We start from the raw sequence: 23,389 nt of genomic DNA on the forward strand, positions 1-23,389 counted from the left end.
TTATGCTACAGGCCCGCTAATACTCGACGACAAAATATTAATATTACTTTGCCATGTGGAAAGGAAAAGATTTTGGTTCTGAACGATATTATCTTTGTTGATATTAGTCTTGTTAATGAAGCGTTAAGTGCAGAAAAATCACCGTGGAAATTAGGCTACGCAACAACGATACACTCGTCGCAGGGATTGACCGTAGATGGACAAGTTTGGATCGTCGATGATATAATTTCTTGGTCAAATTTGGTATATTTAGCCGTGTCGAGAGTAAGAAAATTATCTCAACTAGGACGAATTCGAGTAAACTACATTAGTGACGCTGGCGGTAGTTGAGTATCTTCGGGTACTATTTGTAATTCTTCTTTGGTAAATCCGCGTTGTGGCGCTAACGAATCTAGGATATAAATCGCTGGTCTTCCTGACGATCTTGTTACGGCGGATATTTTGTGAGTTGTGACGCTCCAGGTTGGATCGGTTGCTCTTTTTCTGCCTCCTTCGGCCTCGCCTTCCTTATATAAATATCTGACTGTGACGCTACCTAGTACAGGCTGAATTGTGGAATCTCGCTTTAGGGGTATATTCGATTTTGTAATTGCAATTGCGGATTTCATTGCTATTGTTCGAGTCGTCTCGTTATTTAGCGCGTTAATTACATGAGGCAATCTTGATACCCAATCGTGAGATCGATTATCTTGAATAAACTCACGCGCGTATTGGTATCCAAATAATCGTTCTGCGAGAGTTTTATTGAATCTTTCGACGATAGCTTGATTGTGATGAACACCTACGATACCGCGTCGGATTTTCACATTATTTTTTTTCATCAATGAAGTAACCGCGCCGAGGAATTCTCGACCTGGATCAACCTGGAGAAGATTCGGCCATGTTAACGGGGATCGGGAATAAATTTCGCTAAACGCCTTAACGATCTCCGTTGCTGTTTTATTCGATAATGGCTCTGCTTCTTTATACCTGCTAGCGATATCAACGATGGTCAAAACGTATTTATATGTGACTCCGTCGACGGTATCGTGAGGAAGAAACATCAGATCCGCTTGATGGACCTCATTGGGGACGCTGACGGTGAAACTCGCGTACGGTATTTTCTTGGGCGGAGGGAGATATATTTGCCAAATTGCCTGTTTTGATAACCACGATTCAGCGACGGATTGTTTTACTTTAGCGGCTTTAGCGAGTTTGGCAATTGCTGATTTTCCTCGCCAAAATCCTCGCGGAGAGTAATATATTTGCTCCATATTATTTACCAGCACCGAATACTAATTTGCCTTTCATCGCGCCTTTTACCAGCCAAGTTGCCAATTTTTCTTTGAAACTTTTATTAGGAATCGCGTCTAATGCGTGAATTAGCTTGATATCAGCGAGATGTCTTTGTTGTAAATCTCCCCTGCGATATGCGAGGTCGTGGTAGTAACAAGCTTTATCGATTGCGTTTACCGGATCTTCACCTTGCTTTGGTTGGTCATTATCGTCGAGTCTGATATCGAGCCTCGTTCCGGGTCCACAATAATTATACCCTGGCAGATGCTTTTCTCCGGGATATTTTGCCCAGGGGGTCCCAGGTAGATTTGTCAAGGAGGCTGCGATATCTCCTCCGGTTCTTCTATTTTTTTTTTTACAAATCTGAACTTGCGTGTCTTACAAACTTCGCATTCTCCTGCAATTGCGTTCCTGTTGTTACGTGTAACGATTTCAGTTGGATTTATCGTAGCTGTGTGCTTACGGCACTTAACACAATATAGATCCATGTATTTTAGTAACATGAATGTAATTGATTTTTCAGCCACGAAACGACGCGAAAAGGTGAAACATCATACGGCATTACCGAATTCGATCAGAATGATAATCATTGGTCCATCTGGATCTGGTAAGACACAATTGTTATTGAATTTGATAATGCGATGGCTAAAATGGGACAAATTGTATTTGGTTGCACCATCCGTTGACGATCAACGATGTTATCAAGTGCTAAAAGAATTTAGCGACAATACCGACGAAGGCACGATCGAATTCATCACAGATATCAATGAAGCTCCATCCGTGGAAAATTTGGACGGCGATGTTAATAATCTTGTTGTTTTCGATGACGTTATGCTGGACAAGCAGACCAACCCGGCTAGGATATTCTCGCGTGGCAGACACAAGAACACCGATGTTATTTACATGACACAGAGATATACGCAGATTCCAAAGGTGATTAGGGACAATTGTAATATTTTATCGGTGTTCAATGGCGTAGACACGCACACGCTGAGAAATATTCATCAGACCTGGTGCAACGGTGATATGGATATAAATAAATTTAAAAATTTGTTCAGCCGCGCTCAGGCAACGCCGCATGGTTTTATTACGATAAATCTTCACGATCCACGAAGTCGGTATCGAATTGGTCTTGATCAAATTTATTCATGAAAAAGCAGCCCCACGTTGCAACAAAAAAAATAACACAAAAAATTATTCCCTGAATTTTATTTTTCCTGTCTCGAACGCTTTATTTACTAACACACACGGCGCGACCACCCGATGCACTTGGTCTGAAATGCATGAAAATTGATCTCCGTAGAAGGCGTTATTTTTGATTTCTGAGGCTTCTACGGAGAAAGTTCGCGTAGGAAGGTTTATTTGGTCTGGAAACAATGGTCTGTTAAACTTCCCTGCTGCTGAATTTTACACTGCATGTCGACCGATATTCATTTTCAACTATACTACAAAACATTTCCAAACCAATCCTTTATTGCTCCATATCATTCTTCAGTCACCATGGTTCCCCGGATGGCCAAGCGGTCTAAGTTGATCGAATACATCACTGACATCTCACAGATGTCCGTATGGGTTAGAGTCTTGGCTCAGCAAGAGTGGGCATGTGAGAAATGTTGACAGTAGCTTCCCCTGGGTATGTGGTTCTGCCCTGGTTTTCTCATGGTTCTTCCTCCACCAATATATACTGGCCGCCATATGTTGGTTATTATGTGATGAATCGTGGCGTGAAACCCACAAAACCAAAATGAAACCTGATTCATGATGATACAAGTGTTAATAAGTCTTCGCAAGAGCTTCATCGTGCACGACCAATACAAGACATGTTAGTATCTGGGGTTTTCAGATCAAACAATGCAATCAAAGAATTAAATCAAAAGTTCTGGATTACTTTGTGCTATTACAGTAATGCTTATAATACTTGGGACTGACCAATCTACTGATACACTTAAAAACATACCTAATAGCTATGGGTACAGAGTTCAATAAATAAAGGCACGCCGTTTTGTAAGATTAATGAGACACGGTATTAGTGACACCATCATGAATCATATAAAGAAATAAATTATAAAAGAAACAGTAACTTCGAATTCGTAGGTTTATAAATCTGATGCTAGATTCAGTGAAGATGGTTTAAATCAAACCTTGGGACTTAAAGATGTTTTAGATACATTTCAGTCAATCATGCCCCAAGATTATTCAGGTCACGTGACTACCTAAAGATAATGAGAAAATGATTACCGTATGCACTCGCTTATAAGCTGTGTCCAAATGCAAGCAACAAAAAATCGGTTCACGGCAAAATCCAAGAAATAAATGATTTGGATCTAATCTTGACCTCTTATATAGGCTACCACTTATTTCAAGCCTGTATCATTCCGCACACCTTAATCCATGGCATTTTAAATCCTTTCTTGATATCTAGAGAACATGCGTTTTGATGCGTAATATATTTAGTTAAATAGTCCGAATATTTTGCTACTAGTTGAGCTTGTCAGAGAAATAAATGTTCGCATGTAATTATTGACAAATCATCGTGAAATCACGTTTTTCAATTTCGTGTACAAGTAGTTTGACAGTTTAATTGCTGAGTGAATATAAAATATATTCTTTTCGGATGGCAGCTTTACAAACTTTCCTATGTGCCAAGTGCAAGGCTGCGGCTGAATCTGATCAGGTACTAGATGTTTTCATTAGAACATGAAGTACTTTATATTGAAGAGTACTTTGTGGTTAAAATTGAAAAATGAAGGATGGCCATCTGCCAATATAAGATTATAGTAAAATCACTTTCAGAGATGAGTCATTAGGTCGAAACTTGAGATTATGCAGGAGGTGCTAATGTGACTCACTTCCAGATTGCCGTTTTAGATGAAATGCTGAGGCTTCACCTCTAATGCCAATAGCTTGTGAGCGAGATTTCTTGCCACATGATTGTAACATGGCAAAAGGCCATATATACTCAAAACAAACAAACAAATAAAACAATGAAATTGGTGAGTGTAATGGACGAAGCCCACAGCATTTCAGGATTTTGATCTTAAACAAGCAGTGGAGAAGTTTGTGAAAGATTGTTTAATTAAAAGGTGACTACAGTATGCTGTGTTGAATAAAAGTGAATGGCACGTAATCAATATTGGCTTCATCCAGTTTCTTGGCATACGTTTTGCACCCTCTTTACAGAAGTGATTTACTTTAATCAATATTTCATGGTTCACCGACTGTAGCATATTATACGTTTTATACAAGTTTCTCGAGCTCTGCATACTCTCAAATCATCAGACTGGGTGATTACATGCATTTATATTATTTCCACATCCATACCACACAAAATAATGCCAACTTGATCTAAATTTCACATTTTAAGATTTCAGTTAGGTTTAATTTTTACATTTAGCTTATGACGAGATAATCTTTTGCATCCTGCATTAATACTATTATATCAATATACATAAAAAGTGTTGAGGAAATGCATAGTATCGAGAACTACCCTCTCACAAAAGGTAGGTCACTGTAACCTATATTTCATGCTTGACCGACTTTGCTTGATATTTTGTGTTTTTTTTTCTCAAGCTCTGTTTAAGCTAAAATTATCAAATTAGATAATTGTATGCATCTATGTCAGTACCACACCATTGATACAAACAAATGATGTGACCTACATTAGGCTAAGGTGTCACGGAATTGTATATATTTATCGTTTATTTATTATTTGGATTAAATGCATGTACTCGGGTTTCGTTTTCTTGTGTACAGATTTACCCGAGGGTGGTTTATATATATCATATATTATTTCGAAATGGTGAGTTCTGTTCACCCTTTGCTGCACAATGGGAAAACCGACATACCTAGAGCGCACAGGCAGTGTATCGTACATGGCCTGTGTATAAATTACCTCATCGTAGAGTAAAATATCACATTACGACAAGTCTTGTCAGTGAGCAGTCATCTTTATGACGCACGATCTCCATCTGTAGAGGAATGCGAGTTAAATATTAATTTCCTACTTGTATTATAAGATATAAACTGTTTTACTATCACATTTCTTTTGGTTGTATTTTAGGTAATTCAGACATGTGTTGCATAATGCCATGTTATTGTCTGTTTTAGAGTTTATCAGTGTGTCACTTAACAGAACGATTATGTTCGCAATAATGTTGTATTTATTAAGGAAGAGAAGGTGTTACGTTAAGTACTCTCAGATTCTTATCAGATACAGGTTCACTTCTGAACCTAATTATCACCTTGCACAGGCGTTCCGATAATATAATTTGTATGAAATCAACTCAAGTTTACATTACATGACGTCATTACGTGCTGTTATACATGACCGTGTTATTTGTAGTACACGGATTCGGATATTATATTTTCAGCTGACTGATTGATCACTGATGACTGATTGATGTTTGATTGATTGATGGCCGTTGACTGGTGAATGGTAACTGGTGAATGCTGAGTGTAGGGCTGAAGGAGCGAAGGAGGAACGGGTGTGACAGTGTCCGTATATGCACCGTATTGTAGGTGCTGTTTAGGCGTGGTGCTAACTTGGGTTCTGTTATACCAAGTTGTGCTGCTGTCGATGGTGACGTTGGCCCGGGAGAAGATAAAGATCACCACGTGGTAAAGAACCAAGGCTTCGGGAACAACGGGTCTGCAGATGACAGGAGATTTTACGGATCTTTAGGCAGACATGGAGGGTCAAACCGTTTGTGGTGGCTCCTCAATCATTCGACAGATATATATAATGTCCCAATGTTTCATATTATATTTCACTATTTTAGTGAAAACTCGTCAATCATGTTTCACTATTTGAATGAAAACTAATATTTGTTCACTTTTTGAGTGAAAACGTGTCATATTACATGATTTGAGTGAACTATATCATTTTCTTGTGGAAATTGTCATTGTTTACGTATTATCATTTTTTCATTGTGTGGAATCACTTTGAATCATTAATCATTGTATCTTTTTACTTTTAGTTTTTTTTTTCTTGAATAGCAGTACCCATTTAATTTAAATCGCAATATTATCTGGTTCGTGCATATTTTGTTAAATATCCAATATTTGGATTTTAGGGGCTCACGAATCGTACAAGTCTTTATTTATTGAATCATTCATCAACAAATATTTGTGTTTTTGTCACCATCAAAAGTGGTCTGCTATAACCCGTCCCCAACCCGGTTATCTTGTTACATAAGGCTTATTACACCATGTATTTCGTCAATGTGATTTCCGTTAGCATTGCATAAACTAAAGATTATAAGTAATTCTGACTGAATGCAGTACCTAGATTGCATTGTTGTAGTTAGAAATAGGTATTGCTAGTTAATCTTCTGCCAATAGAACAAGTTCTTTTTCTTTTGTTTTATAAACTTTAAGAAAAATTGACGATGTCCAAAAGATCAAGATTGTCGTTTGAATTATCTCCGGAGACAAGTTGTAAAGTTGCAGTAATTGTGATAGATGTTACAAAATTTTTATTAAACAAAATGTTTACCTATATTCACCACCGCTACAAAAATGGTCACCTATATATCGCCAGTGTCCTAAAAATGGTCACCTAATATCTCGCCAGTGTTACCAAAATGGTCACCTAATATCTCGCCCATGTTACAAAAAATGGTCACCTATATATCGCCAGTGTCACAAAACTGGTCACCTAATATCTCGCCAGTGTCACAAAAGATATGTCACTATAATTAAGATATTAAATGACGATTTGAAAAACGTATTCGTATTTAAATTCATCTTATGTATTCTCTGGAATATTATGAATTGCAACGAAAACTCAAAGATAATCTCTCCCTCTTCTCTCTCTCTCTCTCTCTCTCTCTCTCTCTCTCTCTCTCTCTCTCTCGGGGGCCCCGAGTGGCCGAGTGGTCTAAAGCGCTCTTCGTTACGGATCACTGCCATCTCACCTCTGTCTGCGGCGGTTCGAGTCTAAGATTCAGCCAATGTGGGCATGTGAGAAAGCTTGCCAGTAGCTTCTCGTGGGTCGGTGGTTCTTTCCGGGGGTTTTCCGGGTTCTTCCTCCACCATTAATACTGGCCGCCATGTATAGCCTATCGTGCTGAAAAATGGCGTTAAACCCAACAACAACAACAACTCTCTCTCTCTCTCCAGCGACTACATTTTATGGAACGTTTATAGGTGTACAAAACGGCCATAAACCGTATTTAAATCTTCACTGAATATATATTGTCTGCGACGGTCATCACTATTTGTAACATTTATTAAAATCATTGATGAAGAAGCATACTTACTGATGTGCTTAGCATAATATGCTAATAAGAGACTTGGAACTGAGCATGCTCAGATTTTCCTAAGGTAAAGGCGAATGTATGATTCTATTTAACCTATGCTGCCCGAGCGGTATGCTCGTTTTTATTCACAGTATCTTTCACTGTATCTTTTTAAATTTTACACATATTAGCTCCGCCACACATTTTCTATGTGAGCATTTCGTTAAAGTTCTAAAGGATACAATATACTTGCGAAAATAAAAATGCATATGTTGACACATATTTATTGAAAACGTTTTAAATATTATATTTATTCTTACTGGTAAACCCCCCCAACCCCCCCCCCAAAAAAAAAAAAACAGTGAGATGAAAAATATCTCTAGAATCCCAGTCCGATAAAATGGAAAACAAATGACGCAATACAATGCTTAAAAACTATAACTAATAAAAACATTTACATTTTGGGGGGTTGCAAAAAATCTGCAAGTTTTTACGTCTTTCCAAATAAACTGCTGCAAGGTTGCACAAAAATTTAAAATAAAATAGCAAATGTTTCTAAAATGTGTGTGTGCTCTTCTATCTAAATTTTTTCAGAAAACTCAACATGAATGAAAGCCAACCAACAACTAATACTTTATATAGTTTGTTTTGATTATACAAATATAGCATCACAATTTTTCATCAACTTCATTTAAGTTATTTTGTGTGGTACAAAGGTATTTTCATGTGGCCACAACATGTGATAATATAAATGGAGTTCAGGTGTCGCTGGAAACTATAACAGTAGGCACGAAATGGACAAGACACAGCGTGGTTATGATAATAATGCTGCTGGTGTTTTTTCAGTGATTTGAAGAGTTAAGTACTACAGTTACCATGCAAATGCTTTCAAGTGGCCTGCTCCCCTCACACACACTCTCATCCTCAATGTACGGAAAATCATTTTCCGTAAACAAAAGTTACTATAAATACAGGCCTCAGCCGGGGTGGGGTGGGTGGGTCTGTAACCTCATGACGTCCCACTCAGTCACATTATCCAGACACCAGGCTAACCAGTCTTAACACTAACCTCTTAATGCTGAGTGCCTAGCAAGTGAGCTGTTAGTATCATAGAAGTCTTTGGTATGACTCGGCTGGGGTTCGAACCCGCGACATCCTTCATCTGAAGCGTACGCTCTAACTAGTCCACCGGAACGGTCATGTGTACAAGCATTAGATTTATTGTTATTTATTTCGTGCATGGCGTATAATCTTATAAGGCGATATATGCAGATAATATTCGTTTAAACCTTTTAAAATGAATCAACGAAAATTACAAACATTTTCTGATGCATATACTCAAGTTTTGTGTAATAAATTGAATGTCGCCAATCACAAGTGATCACGACTTAACGAGTAGCAATCAGGATCCGTGGTGTATTTTGTCTAATAAAGTAGATATTATTACGAATTGCTTGATAATATTTATTTTCAAGGTGTCATATTTAATTTTATATTATAGCTTATCCTTAAATAGTTATTCACTTATCACACTGAAATAAATAAACCAGGATGTTGTGGAGTGGTGAAGATACAAGTGCTTTCAAATGAAAACTTTCAGGACCTAAGAACGGGTTTTCAAGTGTATATACTCGTGAAATAGACGTAACAAAGTAAGGCGACTGATGTAGGAAATATACATATAGGAACACTAACCTGGCGTACTTACGTAAAGCGACAACTGAACACTTTAGACAAATTCACACAAGCAAAACTTTCCAACAGATTCAAACGGAAGATAAATTGAATGCAGTTTGCAATGGGATTTCGACATAAATCAACAGTCTTCTTTTTATTGTGCATCTTACTCATCAAAAGGTTTCATGCCAATGATATTCCATTCACAATACCGGAACAAGGTAAACTAATGCTACTTATGAATAAGTGTTTCCTTGTTCAGTATGTACATGTATATTATGTATGTTTGTTCTGCTTTACCACATTCTTAAATTACTCAATTCTTGTCATTCGTTGTAACGAATATATTCCAGGCAGATTGTGATTTTTACGAAAGAGGGTTTTCTGTAAGAAAATCATTATCTTCTCTTAGAAAAGAACATAAACGCAATATCGACTAACCAATAATATTTCGAAAATTTTACAATGAAAGTAAATATATGGAATATTCCATTGAAGAAACGGATCACTGCATGGCAGGTTTAGCTGCAGAATTTTATTATTCATGACCCGTAACATAAGTTTTACTAGGCAGTCAACAGTACAGCTAAGTTTCTTTCTAGACTGCTTGAGCAAATATTTCTGCAAGCTAAGTGTATATGTAATTGAACCTATAACTATACAGCTGTTTCTACATGTAAGCTCAAATACAAGATCTTACTGTATGAACAGAAAGGTCTATATAACACTGGTGTCAAGTAATTCTCGGTTCCGTCTTCTTTGGACATTTTTTAGTTATACAATTATAGAGTTGTATGAGTATTTTTAAAATATTACCACTATTTCAAAAGCATTTGTGCTTTATTTCAATGCACTAAAAAGGAATCTGAGTGTGCGTTTTAATGCCATATCATGGAATGTGCGCCTTCCATGACATTATTTCTTCTTTTTTAAAAATATTTTTTCTTTTATCATGCAGTTGCTGACTGTTTAGAGCTAGTAGTAATACTTAAACAACACTTTAGTGAGTATGCTAGAGTAGTGGTTTATGTAAGCTGTCTACTACGACGTACGTGGCAACGCCGGAAACGTTTACACTATTTTAATTTTAACTTGTGAGGGAATCGTTTAGTTAACCCATTGTTTTGTGCACGAACTATGCATATATTCAATCAGAAATAAATGAAATGCCAGATATCTTGGTGGCCAACGAGTTTGATCAAAATCAGTCTTCATAATATAGACTGAAAATGGCGCCCATGGCGTAGTTTCTCAGTGATTGATATGGAAGTTTCGAGAAGAAATCCGTAGCTTCCCCATTGGTTGCGTGAGGTCATATAGTACGTCTTGACTTAATGCGTTTTTAATCAATAGTGTAAGTTGTCATATGGCGTCCATTACTAAATACAAACGCAATTTACAGTGTATATAAAGAGAAAGTGAATCATTCAGTTTCATTCCGATTTCTGGAGTCATTCACACCTTTTGTGTTCCTGATGTAAGTCTGCAGCCGTATTTTATGTTGTACTTAGATACTTTTCGAGAGGAGAAACATTTGTTTGGACTGTTCAGTGGTGATAGAAACTGCTCATTATTTGGACGATAATATTATTCTGGAACTCTTATAAATTATTCGAAATAATTCTGGACAAAGCCATCTTGACAACGTCACGGTTCTTATAGGACCAGTACATTTCCGGTATTGAACTTACATGGGACTTTTCATTCGTTTAGGACTTTCAAAGACTTTAATAAGGTCAAATTTGGATTCACTTCATTAAACTATAAATTCCTCTCACATTGTATTCATTTATCACTTTAATAAGTAAATACTTTGTTGAGTTTTACAAAATTTGGTTTTGCTTCTTTTCTGCTACTTAAGGTACACAACCAATACATATGTTAAATTAAATAGATTCTAAACACACATACACGAGATCCACAAAGGCCAATGAGATACAAAATGAATATTTAAAGTCTTCGGTTTAATAGATATTTGAGCTGTAAGTTGATCGATGTGTGATCAGATGCAAAACAAACATACTGAGCAAACAAAAAAAATTCATTATTTTTATATGACTTAAATCAATTGGCGAATAATACAAGCCAATTGTTTTTAAAGGCCCTGGTTGCATTCCAGTATCTTACGATATGTTCAGATAGAGTGTAATAAGTGTATCTGACGTAATGACAGCAAATTATAGCGCAATCTCTGATACATAGTAGGAAGGACAAAAGTGTTTCGATTTAGACGAAATTTTTCACGCAGGTAAGGGGAAATTAATAGAAAGCTTCAAGAGATAGAGAAAGGTGCGTGACAACAGAGTTAGCTCATATAAATGGCATAACATCAAAATTAACTCTCAGAAAGTCTGCAACAACGATCAATTATCTGGTGAATATTTCAGGCCTTCATGTAATAACTGCATCGAAATAAATGATTCATCCCACATTTTATTAATTACTTCTCTCGATATGTCTCATATTTGTTCGTAAAGAAGCCGGTGCATTTGGGCCCAGAGAACGATGCAGACTAATATTACTGATGAAAAATACAATTGATTCAGTCATGACTTCATAGTTGTCAAGTGTAATAAGAATAAAAGAAATACTTGTAAAAAAAACAATTAGATTCGTAGATATTTATCGCTTCGTTGGACAATCCCCTTCAGCAGATGGCTAAGAATTTAGATTACACAATAAAATGCAGAGACAACAAAACATTAAATTCCTACGAAAGGACATTTATCCTTACGGCTCCTTTAACTTATTGGAAAGATTCGCTGAGACCGCAGATTGCAATTGAGATTTGTTATTCGTCACTGTTCACTGTAATCATATCCGATGATGACGAATATGTATATAATGTACTGTCACAATGTGCACTAAACATCATATCTGACCTTCACAACCATTAAGTTATTGAGGCGAACATAGGGATCATTTCAGTATAGGAACATCAGTGCAAATATGTACTGACAAAAACTAAATATGAAAAATGCAAAACATATTCTATCACTAAATATGAAGACTTACAAAACAAGCTCTATCAATTTTCAAAATGTGATTAGTAGCTACAATCAACAATCGTATGGAGAAATAAAAATCTACTTGAATGACGAATATCTAATTTTATCAGGAAAGCTAAAAATACATAAGAACACATCAAAAAGATTACTATTAATATTATTAGAGAATTGATCGAATAGCAAAAATTCAACTTTGCAAAGTGAACTATGAAAATAATATGGAATAAATTAACAAGTCTGGAATTTAAAAAGTATATAAAAAAATAACTGAACGTAAAAAGGAAATATTTGGTTATAAGACCTGGATTTAATAGAACATGAAATCTGACCAGTTTTTTAGTATATGGCTAGAGTTCTTGAAAGTTGCATGAGAGGAAAGCATCACATGTAGATCGGTTATTGCCTCTTTCAAGTATTAATCTGTTTAGTGCAAAGGAACATAGAAATTGGTTGAATGGGATAAATTAATGTATTATGTTTGCAAAATATAAAATGTAATTCAAGAAACATTAGAGATAATAACATTCCATCAAAAATTGATAGAGATACAAAACGTCTAGCTGGTGAGTCTGAAGCGAGAAAGAATAAGTTCAGTCTATAGTAATTGCTTTGATTGTACAAGCATAACATGTACACAGTGCAAATGAACAAAGCGGCCCTACTATACACTGTAAAAATAAGATATATATCATTGACATGGTATATACGTTACCTTATTATATTTAGAGATGAAGGCTTGCAAGGTTTTGCCTCTATCAGCATAGCGGCTCAAAGTGTTTGCTTTTGAAATGTTTAATTATTAATTATGTCAACTTTTTAAAACATCAATTGCATACAAAATGTCTGCAAAGTTGATGCACCTATAGTTAAGGAAATGCCAGGAGAAGGACAAGCGAAGCAAATGTAGCTGAACAACCTTTCAGCGGCAGGTACACAATTAAAACCGTACCTATATTTATAAAAGACGAAGAAAATGAGCATAAAATCATCCACGAAATTCAAAGCTAAAAGAATCTTCCAGGATAAATAAAATGTCTGAGTTAGTTAAAATTTGCAAGTGACTAACATGTGACGAATTTATGCTTTCTGTAGCATAAAAAAATCTGAAATTTTGTAAAAGAAAGCTGAAGCATGCATGTGTGCTTTTAGTTCTGGGATAATTCATTTTATCTCCGATATGTCATATTTGTTGCCTTGTACGTATTTTGAATCTTGAGTTCACCATCTCACAGCAGATTTAAGAAAGAACTGTCGCGCTCTGTTACGTATTTAGGCTTTATAAACAGTAACAAAGAAAACGTGAAGAGAAAAAAATTTGTAAAATTTAACAAATAATTTATTTCCCTAGAAAGCAAGGTAAAAATGAGGAAAAGAACATACAGTTTTAAGAATCAAATCCAAAAATAATCCAAGAATAATCCAAGAATTAAAATTAGAAGCACTAGTAATAAAATGTTCTAATGAATTTGAGTTCAAGTCCCGACGAAAATCCTAAATGAAAGGCGATGACGTATGCTATAGCCAGTATAGTCTTGACGTGTCAACAGTTCTTTGTCGATCCACAAACAATAATAATCCGGTGTTTGAATTCTGTATGAGCACTTAAATAATATTTCCAGGGAAAAGAATTACTCTCTTAGAATCCAAATAATCTGAATAAAACTTAAAATAGTAAACTCCAACTGGTCACAACAGAAAAAAAACCACTTGACGTCGAAGTGTTTTAAAGTCCAACTAACTAAATTCTCAGAACATCCCTATTATATCTGACTACTGCTAAATTCCGGTAAAACCAGAAGTTCGAAATAAAGGCTATTCAAATGCGTAAAGTCACGTATACCCTCGATTCCACCCTAAAATTCCACACTAGGAAAATAAAAAAAGAAGTTTACTTCAATTGTTACTAATTTTGAATCAAGGTCAGGAATAAGGGCAGCATTAAGATACCAAAGTTCTAAATTTAGGTGTTTACGAAAATACAGACAGGCCAAGCTAATTTCTGGAAAATGTCAAATTCCAGTAAACAAAATTACATTACTATAACATGTTATGGAATAATAAAAGAATAACAAACAATTAGTTTTATTCATACATAAATTAAATCAACAATACATAAAACGCTGTTATACACAGTGCATAACGTATTGCGTTTAAAGTTTAAATAGGGGAAATAATATGTATACATCAGTATGTGCATGAACAGCACTTTCCTTCGTCTTCTGTGTACAAATAGCTATACGCTTAAAATAGAACAGCTCTAAAACGATACTCAAGAGTTGAATTAAGAAGGGACATAACTGTGTCAATCTGCGAAACCTCCATACACGGGTTACCTCCTTTAAATTTACGATTCTTTTTGAGGCTCTCCTCGAAACATAATCACAACTGAGGCATCGATTTCACCATGATCGACATACAAAAATTGTCAATTACATATTCAAATATATTACACGCAATAATTTTTTAATAAAAAAATCTGATATCTCGGCTAAGATCAATTGCGTTCTTTCATCTGTTAGGAAAATAGTACTCGATTCCCTTTGCCATCACACATCCACACTGACTGGTTGTCACTGGCAACTTTTATTGTGAAACTGAGTGTTACAAGATCGTTAATAATCCGCCCTCTTATGAGGTCTATCTCTTTCAAACATGGCTCTATGTTTGCTAAACTCTTCAACATGAGTGATTGATAAAATTCAAAATTACCTTTGTCGAATGTCTTATATATGTGAAATAAACTATATCTTGCTTATTAAATGCAAATTTTCTTTGAAATCTCTTGTTTTAGGACAGTTTCTTTCGTGAGCTATCAAAGTTAAGTTTTGAGGATATTGGGTCTGCAACCCTACATCAATCTCATTTTACTGGATTTTCTAGCAACTTTTAAAGGATTAATGCCGTGTCATAGGGACTTTACCTTACTGTTACATTATTTTTTAAAAGAGCCTGGATTCTGATCCTATAAAATCTGGGTGATCCCTTGTTGATTTATTATTTATGAGCTTGATTCGATTCAATATGGTTTTCAATTTATAACCTTCTTCATATAAAACTTAGTACATGATGATTTTGCTCCTGCGTCTCTCCATTGACATGATATAGCAACCATCTACATATTGGTGAACTGTGCTTATACCGTTGCGTTATATTGTTAACTAGTTTTGACCTACTATCCATGTGAGCCTTAGAGTTCAATTCAGAACAGAACCAAATCAACCGTTATGTATGACCAATCATTCTGGTCATACCGAGACGGCATACGAAAGCGCCAGCACTGTTAATTAAATTTAAATGCGATATTAGAATAAACATAGTGAATCACAAGTTGAAATATCACTTTTCGTTTAAATGTAAGGAACACAAGTACCTAGTCAAATCTGATTATTGCAAAAAGAATACTCCTAGCAATGTTTGCATATGTGGTTCTGGCACAAATTTCGTAAAGGGAAGCACAACTCTACGTACTCTATCATGTTTTCGAGAGATGCAATTAGTGTACATAATAGCCGTTATAAAGTGTACAAAAGTTGGTTGAAAACGCATTATGTAACTTATCCAATTAAATATGATTATAGTTAAATGATTGGTATTGCACAAATATTCAATTAGTTCACATTGTGTCTCCAACAATAATTTTGCACTATTATATCAATATTTAAACATTTAGCCATCATTGTTGAAGAACTTTTGCTAAATTTTTGCAAGCTGGTTACTTGAAAATTCGTTTTATAATTCTGTTTAAACAGGGACAACGAATTAATATATGTGGCGTGTCGGGGTTTGTTATGCCAACACTGTGGTAGGTGTGGGGTGGGGTGCTTCAAATATGTTTTAAAATTATTATAGAAGTCCCACCCAGGATTGAGATTGGTTGGAAGTTATATTAGTGAAAGATAGATGTAAAGCTCTGAGCCCCCAGTCAGCAATGCCGACGGTTAAATGATTGAATATACAAAAAAGTGAAATTCAACTAATAACAATTTAATGACAATTCAATAATCAAATGATTAAAATTTACCAAGTACTCTCCTTCCACCCGACCCTGTGATAGCCTATTGCATCATTTGATTCGTAGTGTGAGATAGCTTACCACCTGTCCTTGTATTCTACTCATCTGTGTATTATTCTCTCCTATTCCTCCAGTTCCTCTCCTCTTCCTCCCGACTTTCTCCAAGTTCCTTCTTCTCCTAGACTTCTCTATATTTCTCCTCCTTTTCCACTTTCCCTTCCTCGACTCCTTTTCCTCCTCCTCCTCGACTCTATACCGACTAGACATGTCGACTCCGACTGTTCTGCTAGTCTTGTTGCCGTCTCACTTCTTAGAGACTCGGGACTCACTGAACCGGAAGTTCTGTCCCCCAAAAAGCTTCCTGTGAAAACACAAGGATGGTACGATCTTTTCCTAAGCCCTCTCATCTCCCACTACACCCAGCCTATCATCAGATAACGGCTATTCAATTTTTTCGGTCATGCATTCATTCACATCGAAATACTCATACGTTCGTGTATGGTAAAACAACGTCGTAATAAAGGCAATGCATCAATTATTTTTCATACATACATCAATCAATTGCGTCACATCAGTACATATTCCAAATCCCATTATACTAAACAATATCACAGCAACCAGACACAATCCTTTAAATTGTGAATCATACAAAGTACACAAATATTCAAATATCCATGCTCTGATATATCCATGCATCCATTTTATCTAATCTTACATGCTTCAACCTTTTTCCAAATTCACTACTCAAGCATGTGTAAATTCTAACATATCATATGCATAAATGCACTAGTTTACTAAGAAGTAACCTATTAGCGAATTACAAAATTAAATCTGACTACAAGCTAACAATCTACTTAATTCTCTATAAAATACTCAAACTCTTTTCTCAAATACGCATGTAAATTAAATACTACAAAGATAATTCTACGTACTAAACGATCATAGTAATTAAATATACATACAACACATAATTACAATTACAATGCCATAAAATTCTGCAAAATCGAGGAAATAACTTACTGACCTTTACGAAGCTTTGTCTTTCCTTAGAATCTCCACTCTAAGTTTCCCCGCCAAATTACGAGTGGCTTTCTCGGAGTAATTCTATTTGCTCAACAATCTTCCAGGACAACTGAAGTTTCGCTTGCTATTTAGAAGTTATAATTCGGATCGATATTGCTATCACACCCTCCGTCTCAATGCCGGTTGGATGTCGCTTTGAATCGATCCAGTAAGACTTAGCAGACAATGTCCTTCTTGCTGTCTGTCCACGTGGGGACGGATTTAGAACACGCCCCAGTCCTCGCGGGTTCCTCTGATCTTTGTAACACATAGGAGGGAACGGCATGTTTAGACATCAACATGGCTTGTAATAATAATACTTTAGTTTATACATGACTTATAAACTGGGGTTGAGCAAACGTGAAAATATATAATCAACGAAATTAATTCGTCAGTTTTCGACATAATTTCATATTTTACAACTCCCTTAAGCTGTTTGTAATAAGTTCTTTCACTGTGTAAACTGCAACTAGATGAGAGGAAGCATGTGTTCTCGGCGTGAGGGACTGGAAGGATAATTTCATTCAAAGTTATAAAACATATAAGAGCTTCGATTGCCAAGGGTCATCAATACGATTCGATACACGCCGACCGCTGACATATGCAGCGAGTAGAAACATTATAAACTGATCCAATCAAATCGCTTATGAGTTTACCTGGAAAAGCAATTATAAATATTAATAACAGATTCCCCAGACAACAGGTATCACCCATGAGATGATCCAGATCAAACCGCTCATATTCAAGCTTTGTAATGAGTTAAGGCACGTGGACATCGCGGAAGTAATCAAATTGTATTACCAAAATGTTTATTTATACGGGGTATGTAGCACTTTTAACTGCATGACGGTATTTGTCCAAAACACTGTTAGGTACCAATTGTCGAGGTGGAACTAAGTTTATCGACGACCCTTAGCCAGCAAAGATGATAAGAGCTATAACCGGTAACCACACAACCCACAGAAAATGCTTGCATGTATAACCGGTAGAACATGCGTCGTATCGCTAAACATTCACTCCATTCTATCTAAACACGAGAAATAGAATATGTTTATCTAAGTTTATTATATACTGCCATCAGATTCTATTATATAACTTAATCCATTTAAATATATATATATATATATATATATATATATATATATATATATATATATATATATATATATATATATATATATATATATATATATATATATATATATATATGTGTGTGTGTGTGTGTGTGTGTGTGTGTGTGATTTAAATTTCTTATCAATGATACTTGCTTATATTCCACGAAGATTTTATTATGATAAGTTTACCGTCATCAACTATATTTGTAATTTAAAGAAAACTTAGCATAAGTACAACAAAAGGCTGAAGTCATTTGAAAATATTTAATTCAGATTTAGAACTCCGTCTTAAATGCTTATATATTTGCACATACGTTTGCATGCATTTTGGTTTAGGATAGGTAAATATGTAAGCATGGACTTGATGCATTAATGTATACATAATAGACTGAACGAAAAAAGAATGTATGTATGTATGTATGTATGCATGTATGTATGCATGCATGTATGTATGTATGTATGTATGTATGTACGTATGTATGTATGATTTTAGAAGTATCGCTACCAGGTATCCGTGAGGTAATGATTATTTCTTAAACGATTCCTTTTCCAAATTCAGGCTCCCAGATTTGTAACGTCTTCCTCGTTTCCGGAAAATATGGCGTGCCTGACAAACATCTTTCGGCTTCATCGGAATATGATAAGGAACATGCGGCCAAATACGGCCGAATTAATACTACATTCGTAAAAAAGTCCCACATCGGTGCATGGGCAGCTGGGAATGCAAGTAATACAGAATTCATACAGGTATCCCTGGTTTTCAATCATATACTCAAGTATAATGGAAACATTCTAGTGCTTATTAACATAACGCTCATCTATCTCTGTTAAAAGTCTTGATTGAATGCCATTGATCCATTTTATTCTTCTAAGACGTTATTTGTATACTCTTTGTTTAAGAGATAGAAACTGCATCACTTAAATCTCAAAATATTATATTTCTTTTTTTCTGGGTTTCGTTTGTTGTTGAGTGTATATTGGTTGCTATGAAGGAAAATACACATATGCATGTATATGTGTGCGTGTGTGCGTAACTGAATACGGTTTGTTTAATCGGAAACGTTCGCCTGTGGCCGAGTGATGATTTTTAAGAGAGGTATATCATTATTGTTAAAAGTCAATAACAATCCCACAATAAAGAATTTTTTAAATAATATGTATTGTTGCTGTTGTTGTTGATGATATGGTTTTAAGGCCATTTTCAGCACGTGGTTGCAGAAGATTTTGTTGTAAGAACAACCCGGGAAAAACCACCAACACAAGGGAAACTTTAAGCAAACTTTCTACGTATCTTCGTTGGCTGAGCAACTTGACTCGAATCCACGCGGACAGGCGAGCGCCTGAAAGCCACTTTGCTGCCTGAGACCCAAACAGTATATATTAATAAATGTAGCAGTTAAAAGGCTTGAATGTCAATTGTGTCGCAAGTCAATCAGAAAGCAATCATGATTCTATGAAATATGGTTAATATTTTTATCCAAAACTTGCTAATACGAAGCTCCACTGTAAACATTGAAATTAAACAAGAGCACAAACGTACAATCCAAAACGATAGTCGAAGTTAATCAAGGGCCATAACTCTGTAAAATAGTCATAATCGATTGAAATTTACGATTGTTCTAGACCTTCTTGAGACGAAGCTTTACTGCTAATTGGGTTGAGATTACACAAAGAGAAATGTAAGTGCTATAGTGTTCTCAGGCTATTGGTGTTTTGTTTTTGGTAGAGTGTTATGAAGCAAGTGGGGGTGCTATTCTAAGTGGCGTATTCTCAAGTTAATGGTGCAACCATTCCTTGTCAACCAAGAACCAGATCTGTAGAATATCGTCAAAATCGGATAATCATAAAATTCATCAAAATCCTTGCCAAATATTAGATATCACAGCAAAATAAGCAAACGCACCCCGCTCGTCTGAAAAGAAAAACAAAACCAAAACCAACGCCTCTAAATGCTGAAGTATTCATCATTTTGCCTGTAGGATGCCTATTTGAGTCGAACAAGGACCACATTCTGTACTTATTGACCAAACTTTTATCATCATCCAACTCATGCGAAACCTTGTTGTCTATAAGCTTTATGCTTTATCATAAGTTTGTGCAAGGATGAAGGGGGGATGCGGAAGAATCGACAGATTCTTGGACGAATGCTGTTCCTTTGTATTTATACTCGTATTCTGTCGACATGTGCAACTCCGGTTCATGAATCGTCCGAGGATTGCTAAATATTTTAATAAGTTTCACTGGCATCGCGCGTGTCACTGACGTGACACATCATCTACGTCACAGCGATAATACATCGTCTGTGTCACGACCGTGACACATCATCCATCTCAGGCCATTATTCATCATCCATGTTACGGTCATGATACACCTAAGAAACAATTATTTCAGTCTAACTTTTCTTGTTCATTTTACTAAAAGACAAACCAATAAAGACTTCACATAATTAATATATTCTTGGAAGCATCCAAAAACGTTTGAGGCCGTGTTAGCAATAACAGGCGAGTGTTTTGGCGTTTGTGACCAAACATATGGCTCGACTTGAACCACCACTCAGATTGTTGAGACCTTGGTCCAACTGCATTATAAACATGACTATGTTGTCTGCTTGGTTATTTTTTGTTCTAAATACGGGAGACAAAACACAATCCAGGTGATACATATTATCTCGTATTCTATATTAGGAAACTGTGTTGTATTGATCAAAAATCAATGCATTTCTAGTAATTCAATCTACATTTTACAGGTGCAACTGGGACAACTGAGTCTTATTCAAGCAATTCAAACACAGGGTCGAAACATTACCGGGGATAACAGGGACTACACTCAATATGTCAAAAGGTATAAAGTTTCTTACAGCACGGACGAGAAGAAATGGTTTTTTGTCAATGACCCCACAGGAAATCAAAAGGTAATGTTTTAAGTCAGACGCTACCAACAATATCCTAGAATTATCCTAGAATTATCTTTTAGTTTCAAATAGGATTCATCCAGTGAAATCTAAGTCCAATTGTATTCCAGTGGTATTCCAAATAAATTCCAATACTGAATGTGCTGATGTGCCTGTAGTCTCAAACTTACTAATGTGCCAATGGTCTGGAATGTGGTGATGTGTTAACAGCTTTTTTATGTATCAAAATAATATCATCTAAAATGTCCTTGTATGAAATATAAATTCACTATATTTCTAAATTAATGTTTTTATCGAAGAATAATAATGAGCGCTTGTAATTCCAATGAATAATAAATCCGCCCAAAGTAAACATTGAACACAACAATAAGAATGATTCTGCTTTGGATATTCAATCAAAAATTAATAATTTTCAAATGAACGACATGATATAAAGAGCTGCGAGAAAATAATGAACAAGGATGTGAGCCAGTTTCCTTCCTAAAACATTCAAAGTTGTCAACAAGTTTAGGAATTTCCAAGTGAAAAATAAATATCCAACATTCGGATAGATGCAAACATGTTTCCTTTTCCATTGATGATGATCAGAATAGTCAATCTATACTGACAGACAAATATTAACTATATATTATGTTGTTTACAAAGTCAGTGTCACTGGTCAGGCACACCATTAACTTGAGTTTGGAAAAAGGTCACATACCAAGTACATATATGCATAACATATAAACACTGAGGAAAGCCAACAGACTATACAAAATCAAATATACATAACACTATGTATTTATGTTTGTCATTATGAATCTCTAAATATTTGTGTTGATGAATATACATATACCAATAAGTGCTGGATAATTTTTACTTCAGCTGTTTCCTGGAAACATTGACCAGAATTCAATTCAAATCAACCAGCTTGAGTGTCCGGTTGAAGCTCGATATATCCGGATTCATACATGGGAGTTTAATATACATCCATCAATGAGATTTGATCTGGTCGGCTGTTTGTTGACCGAAGGTACTTTATACTTGAAACATCAAGATTGTTATGGTTTAAATTCATGCCTATACAGGAATTACAATTATATTTTCAGTTATAAATTTTTTTCACCAATATGACAAAGTATATCACAGTTTATACAGTTACAACCGAGAATATAACATAAATGAAAACAATACACACACACACACACACACACACACACACACACACACATATATATATATATATATATATATATATGCAAACACGAAAAACTGAACCATTTTCGCAAACTAATCCGACGAAGCAAAATCCGTCACGTACGAACAGAGTACCTCCGAAACACAACACTAACATCTTCATCGTGCTTTTAACTCGAAAACAAAATAGCGTTTTGTTTTTATAATAGTCGAACCAGTAGATTTATTTAATTTAATTCCCAAGCACTGTTTATATATGTATTAGCGAATAAAGAGGATTTCTAACAGCAGCTGCGAGAGGTAAGAACGTAGTATTAATAGGGAACAGTTTATGAGATGAAAAAAATCCGAGCCACATAAAGCGAGCACAGCAGCTGGCAAGAAGCCATTGACTTTTGTAGGTGACTACACTGCGTTGATCACACAAAGAACTACCTGTTTCATCTAGATTTCCAAGACATGTTTTTAAATACATCCAATGACGACATTCAAGTAATGTTTCTAATCAATCAAAACGTTTACACAAGGTTTGCTTTTATTTGAAATAGCCAAGTATAAGATGGTTATATTGATCAGCATAATACAAAATAAAGCAGTGTTTGTTCTGCCAGGGTAAGAGTAACCTTCCCTTCGACAACCTGTATCTTATTATTTTAGAGAACTCCACTACAGATTGTGATTTTGAGGATGGGCTGTGCGGCTGGACACAAGAAACGGGAAATGACCTTTTGTATTGGACAAGGAAGAACTACACGTGGACGGAAGAGCCTTCCATACCAGTAGAGATTCAAGAGTTCTGTGCAGGTAACACAGGAATTGTTTTTTAGGCTCAGTCATGTCTCATAATCGTAGCTTATTAAAAAAAACTAAAACAAACTCTCTCTCTCTCTCATATATATATATATATATATATA

At 35.5% G+C, this 23,389-nt stretch overlaps 1 protein-coding gene across 1 annotated transcript in view; it reads left to right on the plus strand.

Annotated features, from left to right (window-relative positions):
• The first annotated feature begins 9,179 nt into the window (after window positions 1-9,179).
• Window positions 9,180-23,389, plus strand: part of LOC149793907 (uncharacterized) — a 36,647-nt gene continuing 22,437 nt past the window's right edge. Inside the window, exons 1-5 of the mRNA XM_089967853.1 lie at window positions 9,180-9,412; window positions 18,948-19,135; window positions 21,135-21,299; window positions 22,164-22,311; window positions 23,133-23,279. Coding sequence (XP_089823979.1) covers window positions 9,301-9,412; window positions 18,948-19,135; window positions 21,135-21,299; window positions 22,164-22,311; window positions 23,133-23,279 — 760 coding nt within the window. The 5' untranslated portion in view covers window positions 9,180-9,300. The remainder of the gene's footprint in view (window positions 9,413-18,947; window positions 19,136-21,134; window positions 21,300-22,163; window positions 22,312-23,132; window positions 23,280-23,389) is intronic.

Source organism: Sinohyriopsis cumingii, chromosome 8, assembly GCF_028554795.1.
Source record: "Sinohyriopsis cumingii isolate HCF-2022 chromosome 8, ASM2855479v2, whole genome shotgun sequence".
In the NCBI taxonomy this organism is placed as follows: domain Eukaryota; kingdom Metazoa; phylum Mollusca; class Bivalvia; order Unionida; family Unionidae; genus Sinohyriopsis; species Sinohyriopsis cumingii.